Source organism: Micromys minutus, assembly GCF_963924665.1.
Source record: "Micromys minutus genome assembly, chromosome: 1".
In the NCBI taxonomy this organism is placed as follows: Eukaryota; Metazoa; Chordata; class Mammalia; order Rodentia; family Muridae; genus Micromys; species Micromys minutus.
In genome coordinates, this window is record NC_137969.1 from 15991950 (window position 1) to 16004248 (window position 12299).

General features: G+C 39.8%; 2 protein-coding genes across 4 annotated transcripts in view; both read left to right on the forward strand.

Moving 5' to 3' along the window:
• LCORL (ligand dependent nuclear receptor corepressor like) overlaps positions 1 to 12299 on the forward strand; it is a gene marked incomplete at both ends in the record, with an annotated part of 150177 nt that overhangs the window by 81522 nt on the left and 56356 nt on the right. The window lies entirely within an intron of this gene.
• LOC308421308 (BTB/POZ domain-containing protein 3-like) lies at positions 7538 to 8938 on the forward strand (the record flags this gene model as incomplete). The annotated part of the gene is made up of 1 exon (XM_080917626.1): positions 7538 to 8938. The coding sequence occupies exon 1, from the start codon at positions 7553 to 7555 to the stop codon at positions 8936 to 8938; it is 1386 nt and encodes a 461-aa protein (XP_080773752.1). The 5' UTR covers positions 7538 to 7552.

Here is a 12299-nt window from a genome sequence, read left to right on the forward strand (position 1 = left end):
ACAGCCACTTGTGGTGGAGCACAACTTTAATCCCAGCACTCTGGAGGCGGAGGCAGGCAGGACAGCCAGGGCTCTGTTACACAGAGAAACCCTGCCTGGGGGATTGGGGTGGGAAGGGAGAAAAGAAAAGAAAAAAGTGGTCCATATAAAGTCAGACATCATGAGACCATGATTGTAATGATCTTTTAATGTCTAGTAATGTGTATTTTCACATGAAACTTACAGTCTGGTCTGGCAATAAATACATTTTATGTTAAGGGTTTTGATGGTAATCAGTTGAACTCTGTGATGGGGCACAATGGTAGAAAACTCCTGGCATGAGGAGGATCCTAGCTCAACTGTCAGCCCAGTAACAAAGGGATAGGTGAGGGACAGCTATAGGATATGTGCCCTACAGTAGTATGATCTAACAAGACAGGTTCTTGAATTCAGTGTGTCTCCAATTTCCTCCTGCTGGATTTTTAGGTATGTACCATAACATCCAGCCAGATAGCATTTTTCTGTCATGATTGAAATGGTCTGTGTTTTTCAGTACAGTAACCTGGAAGCAGCTTTCTGGTCAGCACTTAAAACAGTAAAAATTAAAGAATTGAGTTTTTATTCAGTTGCCTACGGATACTGCTCATATTAGGCAGCACAGCTCAACAATCAGAAAGCTCTGACGAGTAACTCTCCCTGGGGATTATTAAACCTCACACTGAAGTACATTAGTTTATAATTAAAATACATTTTAAACAACTCATCTTAAAGATTGAAAAAACAAATTAATTTGAAAATATTAATGATATATCTAATATAAACAGGCTGTTTAGCAGTAATTAGATAAAACCAAATATCTAAGTTTGAGTCTTCATGAGTTATTTGAGACTGATAATTATGTACTTTGCACTTTTTTGAACTTTTAAAAATTATTAACTTATTTAAATAACATTAGTTCATAATCCACTTTGCCCCAGGATAGAAATAAACAACTATTTCTGATATTATTCATTTCCACATGAACAATAACAGTAGACCTATATGATTGCTTTTCTATCTTTCAGAAATAACTATTGTTAAAAGTTGAGTCTTTCCTGGCTCAAATTACATTTAGAAACCCCCAAATCATTTCAGGGTAAAACAATAGTTTTCCATCAACTCTAGGTTTGATAAAAGTTTGGAAAATCATATTCCTGCATCCATCACAAGCTCTGCACCACCAAGTGTAAGTGTGCTGGAAATCCTTAGCATCATAGTAGTCACAAGATACTGAGAAGTTCTATTGTGTGTGTGTGCGTGTGTGTGAGTATGCGCACGCATGCACGTCCTATGAATATTAGTGGAAATGTTAAATATAAAAAGAAGAATCTTTCCAGTGTTTCTGGCCCCTGAGCTATAGGGGGTAGGATGATAACCCCTTAAGTTAAGAAAAAGGGTCTTTCATGTGTGTCACACTGGTTCTGAATGCTTAGTCTCTTGCTTTAGCCTCTAAGTAGTTAGGACTAAAAAGTAACAGATCATGACCATAAAGAGCCTTAATGCTTGATTTTTTTTTAGTAACTTTATTCATACAGATGAAAGGCAAGCTTTAGTTAAGATATAGCTTTCTGTCCTTGATCTTTTTAAAAATACTTGACAAACTTTAGTTAAGATATAGCTTTCTGTCTTTGCTCTTTTTAAAAACACTTATTAGTAATTGTTTGCCTTTAACTGGAGTCTTACATCATTCAGAATTGAAGATGGGAAGTTCAGAAAGCAGTGTTTGGAAGCGTGTTATTGGCAGATACTCCATAGACAAGAGTATAATATAAGTACAGAAATCACTGAGTATTAGACATCACTGTATCCTTTCTGCTGCTGCAGCGCTCGAACAGTGCACATGGGTTTTGCTGTTTTGCTTTTTTGTTTGTTTGTTGTGAGCAGTATGTGAACAGTATTTTAATTTCTGTAGTAGTTACTAAACTTGTTTAGAATAGACATTCTTAACCCTGGGTTTTTTGTTTTTATTTTTTATTTTTTTAATGTTATTTTTACACTCTAGATTTTTTTATTACACTCTACATTTTATTCCCCTCCTGGTCCATATCCCATACCCCCTCCCAACCCCCATCTCCAGAAGGATGTCCCCGCCTCACCTACCCCTCCAGACCTATAAACTCCCTGGAGACTCCAATCTCTTGAGGGTTGAGTGCATCTTCTGTGAGTGAACCCAGACCTTTGCTACATATATGTTGGGGGTCTCCTATCAGCTGGTTTATGCTGCCTGGTTGGTCATCCAGTGTCTGAGATCTTAGGGGTCCAGGTCCTCTTACAGGGTCACCCTGTTTCTTCCAGCTTTTTTCTAATTGAACCACAGGGATCAGCAGCTTCAGTCCATTGGTTAGGTTCAAATATCTGCATCTGACTCTTTTCAGCTGTTTGCTGGGTCTTTTTGAGATCAGTCATCATAGGTTCTTTTTGTTAGTGCTCCATAGCCTCAGTAATGGTGTCAGGCTTTGGGGCTTCCCTTTGGGCTGGATCCCCTTTTGGGCCTGTTGCTGGACCTCTTTTCCTTAGGCTCTCCTCCATTTCCATCCCCGCAGTTCTTTCGGACAGGAACAGTTGTGGATCAGAGTTTTGACTGTGGGATGGCAACCCAACCCTCACTTGAAGCCCTGTCTCTCTGCTGGAGATGAGCATTACAAGTTCCCTCTTCCCACTGTAGGCGTTTCATCTAAGGTCCTCCCACCCTTTGAGTCCTGAGGGCCTCTTACCTCCCTAGTCTCTGGTACATTCTGGAGGGTCCTCCCAATCTTCTATCTCCCTGAGGTCTCCTGTTTGCATTCTTTGTGCTGGCCTTCAGGGCTTCAATTCTTTTTCCCCACCCAGTGCCAAATCATGTTCCCCGTTCCCATCCCGTTTCCCTCCAGGATCTCTTCCTCCCTCCCCCCTTATGGTTGATTTCTTCTTTGTCCCACTTGGGACTAAGGTGTTCTCACTTGGGCCCTTCAGCTTGTTGACCTTTTTGAGTTCTGTGGACTGTATCTTGGGTATTCTGTACTTGTGTGTGGGCGAGAACATGCCTTGCATGCATGTTCTTTTGGGTCTGAGTTACCTCATTCAGGGTGATATTTTTAGTTCCATCTATTTGCCTGCAAAACTCAGGATGTCCTTATTCTTAGTGGCTGAATACTATTTCATTGTGTAAATGAACCACATTTTCTGTATCCATTCTTCTGTTGTGGGACATCTGGGTTGTTTCCAGCTTCTGGCTGTCATAAATAAAGCTGTTACGAAGTGTAACATGTGTCCCTGTGGCCTGGTGGGGCATTTTTTGGGTATATTTCTAAGAGTGCCATTGCTGGCTCTTTAGGTAGGTTTGTTTACAATTTTCTAAGGAAGCTTCAAATTGATTTCCAGAGTGGTGTACCAGTTTGCAATCCCAGCAACAACGGAGGAGTGTTCCTATTTCTCCACATCCTCTCCAGTGTGTGTTGTCACCTGAGGTTTTGATCTTCGTCATTCTGGTTGGTGTAAGGTGGAATCTCAGAGTCATTTGATTTTCATTTCTCTGAACATTATGTACGTTGAGCATTTCTTTAGGTGCTTCTCAGCCATTTAAGATTCCTCTGTTGAGAATTCTCGGTTTAGTTCTATACCCCATTTTTCTGATTGGATTGTTTGGTATTTTGGTGGTTAGCTTCTTGAGTTCTTTATATATTTTGGTTATTAGCCCTTTATTGGATGTGAGGTTAGTGATGACTTTTTTCTGACAGTCGATTTGGGGTTGCCAATTTATCTTATTGACTATGTCCTTTGCCTTACAGAAGTTTTTCAGTTCCATGAGGCCCCATTTATTTATTCTTGATCTTAGAGCGTGAGCCATTGGAGTTCTATTTAGGAAATCCCCTCCTATGCCAATGAGTTCAGGGCTCTTCCCCACTTTCTCTTCCATTAAAGTCAAGTGTGCGTAAGTGTGTGATTTTATTTCTGGGTCTTTAGTTCTGTTCTATTGATCAACCTGTCTGTGTACCAATACCATGCAGTTTTTATCACTGTTGCTCTGTAGCAGAGCCTGAGGTCAGGATGGCGATTCTCCAGCTGTTCTTTTATTGTTGAGGGTTGTTTTCGCTATTCTGGGTGTTTTGCCTTTCCAGATGAATTTGAGAATTGCTTTTTCCATGTCTTTGAAGAATTGTGTTGGAATTTTGATGAGGATTGCATTGAATCTGAAGATCATCTTTGATAGGATGGACATTTTTACTATGTTAATTCTGCCAATCCATGAGCATGTGAGGTTTCTCCATTTTCTGAGATCTCTGATTTTTTTCTTGAGAAGCTTGAAATTATTGTTGTACAGATATTTCACTTGTTTGGTTAGAGTTACCCCAAGATATTTTATATTATTTGTGGCTGTTGTGAAGGGAGTTGTTTCCCTAATTTCTTTCTCAGCCTGTTTATCGTTTGTATAAAGGAAGCCTACTGATTTATTTGAGTCAATTTTATATCCTGCCACTCTGCTGAACTTGTTTATCAGCTGGAAACATTCTCTGGCAGAATTTTGGGGTTGCTTATGTATACTATCATATCATCTGCAGATAGTGATACCTTTGTTTCTTTCTTGCCAAATTGTATCCCCCTGACCTTTTGTTGTTGTTGTCGTACTGTTCTAGCCAGCACTCCGTACTATATTGAGTAGATATGGGGAGAGTGGGCAATCTTGTCTAGTCCCTGATTTTAGTGGGATTGCTTCAAGTATCTCTCCATTTAGTTTGATGTTGGCTGTTGGTTTGCAGTAAATTGTTCTTATTATGTTTAGGTATGGACCTTGAATTCCTGATTTCTCCAATACTTTTAACATGAAGGGATGTTGTGTTCTGTCAAATGCTTTTTCTGCAGCTAAAGAAATGATCATGTGATTTTTTTCCTTTGAGCTTGTTTATGTAGTGGATTATGTTAATAGATTTTCATATATTAAACTAACCTTACATCCCTGGGATGAAGCCTACTTGATCATGGCAAATGATGGTTTTGATGTGTTCTTGGATTCTGAGAGCAAGAAATTTATTGAATTATTTTTGCATTGATACTCATAAGTGAGATTGGTCTGAAGTTCTCTTTTTTGGTTGGGTCCTTGTGTGGTTTAGGTATCAGAGTAATTGTAGCTTTATAGAATGAATTAAGTAATGTTCCCTCTGTTTCTATTTTATGAATTAGTTTGAGTAATATTGGTATCAGGTCTTGTTTGAAGGTCTGATAGAATTCTGAACTAAATCCATCTGGCCCTGGGCTTTTTTTGGCTGGGAAGTTTTTAATGACTTCTATTTCTTGCAGGATATGGGCCTGTTCAGATAATTGACCTGCTCTTGATTTAATTTTGGTATATGGTATCTGTCTAGAAAACCATTCATTTCATCTAGATTTTTTAATTGAGTATAGGCCTTGTTTTTAAGTACAACATTGTACTTGGTTTTATGTCTTTCCTACAAGTAGCCCAGCCAAAGTGCAACTCATGCAGTGTTGAGCACTATTATTTGTTAGAGTAGGTAAGTTGACAACTGCTAGACCATTCTCTCAAAGGTGATGCTTTTGTTTCCTTAGCGGAGCATGAGGTTTCCTGTTACTCCATGCCCACTGCTGCTATCCTCATGAGTGTGGATGTTGTGAGCAAATTTGGACACTTGTCTTTTTAAAGTGTTTGCTTAAGTTACTGGGCCATATTTAACTGAGTTGCCTACTATCCTTGGTGTAGATATTCTTTATAAATTTTCAACAGAAATTCTTTATCACATAATTATCAATGTTCTGTATTTGCTAAATACTGATTTTTTTTCTGAAGGAATTTTATGTATTGTATGTACTTAGTTGTTGGGTAAATTAACATTATTATGCTTAGTATAGGCTAGTTTATGTTCTTCATTTAGTAGTAGAGAAATTAGCTACTTAGACCTACAGAAAATGAACATGATCGGAGCTCTGAAGGCTTAAAGAGGCTTGACAAATTTACCTTTAGAGTAAAAAAATTATAAATCATATATTTTAAATGTTTTGTATAACAAATTAAGCTTTTGACACATATATAAAACAATTGTAGTTGTAAGATGATTATGGGATTTATAAGGTCAACATGGTCTAGATAGGAGTAATCCTTCCATAGAGTAATAAATAAATCACCATTTGCTCTCATGATAGCTACAGACCTGGGCCATAGTCTCTTCTGCTCTATCATCCTTTAGTGAAAATACATACCTAGGATTACCAGCAGTTGGTAATGATAGATAATACACATATCCTTTCTATATATGTGAGTGTATTTCTTACTTGTGAAAAAAATTATGTGTACTTTGTCTTTTAGTATTCTTTGAATCATACTTGTTAATATAGTTCGCTGGGAATGTCTTATATTTTTCATTAATCCCTTTATCACATGAGATTTTGAGCAAGGGAAAGGGGAAGTTAAAAGGTTTATTAATGTGAGTGATGTAAGTAACCAACCTATTTTTACATTCTACTCTGAAAAAATGTTTTAAATGGTTAAATTAATACTACCATTCACCATGAAGTGTTACTGCAGTCTGCTGGTGTAAATCATGATTGTAGAAAATGACCCATCGCTTTTAGAGTTCTTTTCAATTCGTGTAGTGTAGTAGGAATTTTAATGCTTCTTGTGTTAAGTGTACCTACCACACATGCTAGAAGTGTATTTGTAATAGTTATCAACACTTTGGAGCCCTCCAGTGATCTAAAGTCATGTGTATGTTAACATTAACATACAAGATAGATAAAAAAAAAAAAACAGCCTAATGTATATCTCTGGATTGTTTGGGAGAATTTAAAGTTTAAATTTTTTACATCATAAAAATTATTTTAAATTCTATCAAGGTCAGAGGATAACTTGAAAAGTGGGTTTTCCTTCTGGATCCTGGGGATCAAACTCTTGGTGTCAGGCACTTTTTACCTGCTGAACCCTCATGCATAGGGTTCATGCACATACATCTACACACTGGCCCTCAGGCAATAACTGTTAGCCCTGTGTGTAAATTATGCAAGATCAAACATACAGCAGTTGTGAAATTAAAGTAAAATAGTTGGTACCTAGTAACCATATTGATACATTGAATGTATTTGCTTGACATAATGTGTACTGTAAGTTGTTCCCCTGAATTCATGGTTTTACTTTCTGGTTCAGTTGCACATGGTCAAGCACGATCTAAGAATAATAAGTGAAAGATAATAGAAATAATACATGAGTATTAAGTAACCTCACTGTACTGCATTACTACAGAAGAGTATTTGGCATTAAGAGAGCCAGGAGTAGTAGAAACAAGCCTTAAGTGAAAGTGAGTGTCAGGGGTACCTGCCTCGCCCACCGGGCTCTGGATCCCCGAGTTCCTAGACCGGGCCAGCGGGAGCGCGCACCTGGTCAAAGCTGCGAGTAGCGTCCTTCGTCGCCTCGCCGAATGGTGACGAGACAGTAAAGAACAGGTCCAAAAAAGGTTCAAAGAAAGCGAACAGTGGCGGCAGCTGTGGGGGCAGCAAGTTGCCCACAGTTTGTTATGAAATAATTACCTTGAAGACTAAAAAGAAGAAGAAGATGGCTGCTGATATATTCCCCTGTAAGAAGCCAGCCAACTCCAGCAGCACCACTGTCCAGCAGCAGCACCAGCACAATCTCTGTAACAACAACCTCATCCCGGCCCTCAACTGGCAGGGTCTTTATCCAACCATCAGAGAAAGAAATATGGTGATGTTCAATAATGACCTGATGGCAGACGTACATTCTGTGGTTGGGCCACCAGGTGGTACTCAGTGGTTGCCAGAACACAAATACGTCTTAGCAGTCGGGAGCTCGGTGTTCCATGCAGTGTTTTATGGAGAACTTGCTGAGGACAAAGATGAAATCCGAATTCCAGACGTCGAACCTGCCGTCTTCCTTGCCATGCTGAAATACATCTATTGTGATGAAATTGACTTGGCTGCAGACACAGTGCTGGCCACACTGTATGCTGCCAAAAAGTACATAGTTTCTCACCTTGCCAGAGCCTGTGTTAATTTCCTGGAGACCAGCCTAAGCGCCAAGAACGCCTGCGTTCTCCTCTCTCAGAGCTGCCTGTTTGAGGAGCTGGACCTGACACAGCGTTGCTGGGAGGTGATAGATGCCCAAGCTGAGGTAGTGCTCAATTCTGAGGGATTCTGTGACATCGACTTCCAGACACTGGAAAGTATCCTCCTCAGGGAAATGCTGAATGCCAAAGAAATAGTGGTTTTTGAAGCAGCCCTGAATTGGGCTGAGGTGGAATGCCAGCGGCAAGATCTGGCCTTGAGCATTGAAAATAAACGCAAGGTCCTAGGAAAGGCACTGTACTTGATCCGCATCCCCATCATGGCCCTGGATGACTTTGCAAATGGTGCTGCACAGTCCGGGGTATTAACTCTCAATGAAACCAATGACATCTTCCTCTGGTACACCGGATCCAAAAAACTGGAGCTGCAGTTTGTGAGTAAGGCCTGCAAGGGCCTGGTCCCCCAGCGTTGTCACCGATTCCAGTCATGTGCCTATCGGAGCAACCAGTGGCGCTATCGGGGTCACTGTGACCGCATCCAGTTTGCAGTTGATAAGAGGGTGTTCATCGCAGGCTTCGGGCTGTATGGCTCCAGCTGTGGCTCTGCAGAGTACAGTGCTAAGATTGAACTCAAACGGCAGGGCGTTATCCTGGGCCAGAACTTGAGCAAGTACTTCTCAGATGGATCCAGCAATACCTTCCCTGTGTGGTTTGAATACCCAGTGCAGATTGAGCCAGACACCTTCTACACAGCCAGTGTGGTGCTGGATGGCAATGAACTCAGCTACTTTGGACAAGAAGGCATGACGGAAGTTCAGTGTGGCAAGGTGACTGTCCAGTTCCAGTGCTCCTCAGACAGCACCAATGGCACTGGTGTACAGGGAGGGCAGATCCCTGAGCTCATATTCTATGCCTGAACTTTTCTCTTATGCAGCACGAGGTGCCCACATGGGCCCTCCTTGCCTGACGCTTAGCTCATCTGCAGACGTGTGGTCAGCACAGGTAATTTGTAATGAATGAAGCAGTAGGCAGTTTCTAATGTCTTTGAACCTTTTCATTATGTACAGGCTAAAATGCAACATTCCGCTTTTAACTATATGCTTAGAAGAGCCAAGTTCTTATTCGGGCTTTGTGGATTTTGAGTTGCATCTGCACACCTAGGGAGATCATGTGCTTTTCCAAGTGCCCCCCAACCTCCTACTTCTGTACCTCTGAAGAAGATTTTGGATCAACTTGAATTTCCTTTAATGAATGGGAATTTGTATCCTAAAGTAGTATCATTATTTTTAAACAGAACCATTTTCTCTCAATAAATAAAAACGAAAACAAAAAAAACCAGGTAAACCTCAGTGTACAAATTTGAAAGAATATTTGCTTTTTAACAAGTAAACTTAGAAAGTAAACAGTAGACCAGTCGTCATGTTTGGCTCTGTTCTTTTTTACATTTTTTGCTTTTAAATTCTTTGTGGCATAAGTCCATATATGTGCTACCCACTGAGCAGCTCTCACCCTTGGTGTAAGGAATTAGGTGTTTGTTTAGTCCACGACGTCTACTACAAGGCCGACTTATATTCTTTCAGGTTAGAAGACAAGATACCAGAATGCAGACACTTCTTTCAGAAGTGATGAAGTTAGAAAATGTCATTGTTGATAGGAAGAAAGGTTGCAGACTTGTTAATTTACACCACAGTAGGTTAAAGGGAAGCCTGAAAATGCCCGTTTACCAGTGAGAAGCAAACACAAGTCAGAAAAGCCACTCTTGCCTGGTAGTTTTGGGCCCCCCCACCCCCCGCAACATACACACAAATACACACTCACCTGCATTATTGGCTTGTTCTTAAGTCTTACTACATAGGAGTCCTGTTTCTCCTCCGCCTCCCCTGTTAAAAGAGGACCACACAGTCCTTTAGAGGTATGGAGTAACGGTTTTGTAGCACTACTTGTCAATGTGATAAAGTGCTCTATATGCTTTTTCTTTTAAATCCAAAACATTCCTTATCTGATCTTTGACCATAGACGATCTTATTTGTTGGTTATGAACAAGCTTCTGGACTGCTAGAACCTGGCCTCTGGCCATCTTGAAGTGCCAATATATGACTGCAGGGTATTTGAGAAATGGTTTGGAGTGACACTGGGTTATACCAAGTATTGACCTCATCAGCATCACATGCAGTTCTTATTTCTCCATGATAACATAAGCAAAGGGGAAAGCTCGCAGACAACTTCTTTCTCATGAAGGCTCGTGTTGGCTCAGTGCCTGTGGCCCTGGTAGTGTCCAGTGTAGTCACTTAAATCTTAAATATCCATGTGTTTCTGGGCAGCTTTTCTGCTCAGTGTGATCCTGACATGGCTCCCACCAACCAGAGTGTGGTCCCTGGCCTCCTCCTTCTCCTGCTCTGTAAGCCAAAGTTAGCTTACCTGGAACAGGGGCTAGTCCTGGGGTGTGTGTGCCTGTGCAATATGTGTATGCAAGTGTGCTTGCCAACTCAGGAACTGCCTCCTCCCTGCCTGGCTAGTGGTGGGTGTGTCAGAAGTAACCCCCCCCCCCCCCCGCTGGTGCCAGCAAGGCTCAGTGAGTGACTGCTGCCACTCACTGGGCTTCTGGGCCATTTCTTCACCTACAGATATGGGCTTGTGACCTTTGGCCAGCTTACCTGGTGGAGGAGAGCACTGGATTATGGGAAATGTTTTAATCTTTTTGCCATTACATACATCTGTTAACATAGGTGACCAAACGCTGTTATTGATGACTAGAAGAATATTCCTAGGACAACTTTGCAAAGTGATCTTGCAATTGCTCTCTAACAAAGGGAATGACAGGTTGTAGTTTTGGCAAAGCATCAATGAGATGAAGGTACATAGTCAATTAAAATTACTTCAACAAAGGTTTTTGCTTTACAGTTATGGTTAAACATTTCAGTAACTCATAGCTACCATACAGATTGGTATGGTACATGCAAAGTGACTGGAAGGCACTTACTTTTAAGCCAGAGGAGAAGGAACTTTGTTTAGCACAGATTGAGTCCTATGAGATAGTTGGGCTGGGTGTGATAGCGTTAAAGGGGCAGTGTCTACTCCTAACTCGCTCTTACTGTGACTGAGACACCCTCCATGTGGCTGGGCAGGTGCAGATCACTGAGGATGGAAGAACTTAACTTTATATTAATTATTATTATGTTTCCAAAAAGATATATCCACTTTCTGACTTGGCCTATGCCAGGAACTGTGGGTAAGATTGAACAGCTATACCTAAAATAAGAAAGTTTATGTTCTGAACCTATTCTCCTGTATGCATTTTTCCAGCAAAATGAAAGATAATGCGCTTGCCTTGGTTTTCTTTGGTAATTTTGAACTTTGTAGTTTGTAAGAATAAAAACCATCATTCTGACAGGGCTGGCAGCTCTAGTGTATAAACACAACTTCATTAAGCAGAAAACGCTGTAGATGCTTTGCCCAGCATACTGGCAGTCTTCATCATTGTTCATACTGGGGATAAGGGTAACTAGGCTAGCCGTTCTAATGCAACATTCTTTAATCATATCTTAAGATAGTATTTAAGTAAATGGTCTAATTTCTACATAATTATTGCACCAAACTGTCTTTTTTTTTTTTTAAAGGTGTTTAAATAAGCTCATCTAATTCAGGACACTGTAGTTGATCGTGCATCAGTGTGCTTGACTTTAGCAGCTTACAGCATTATTTATGAAGGAAAATATATATGTACCTCATGTTGAATGTTATTGTACTATATTTTTAATGTAACAGTGCAGATCTTGTTAGACACATAAATGTGTATAATTATGTTAAATGCAAATAAAATAAAATTGGTTCATAGGAAAAAAAAGAAAGTGGGTGTCAGAATTAGTCAGTGGGATTATAAATGTGTTTAACATATACTATGTTATATTCTAATTTTTATATTAATTGTTCTGTTTCTTTTTATTTATTTTTTTAGTTTACTACTATACCACGTTGATAAAGTTTTTAATCATAAACATGTATGTATGAGCAAAAACAAAAAAATAAAACCAGTTTACAGGGTTTTATAACTTTAGACATCTAAAGGGAATCTTGGAATACATCACATATGAATAAAGGAAAATATTCCATAGATTTTTGCTTGTACTAATCAGGATTCTTCCACAATATTTTATGTTAATTATTCCATTCCAGCTGAGAAAAAGTAATAGAAACATTGTTATAGTTTGACTTTCAAATCAACACAAGTAACAGAAACATGCACAAAGTGGGAAATGATGAGTCAAGGTGATATGCTGT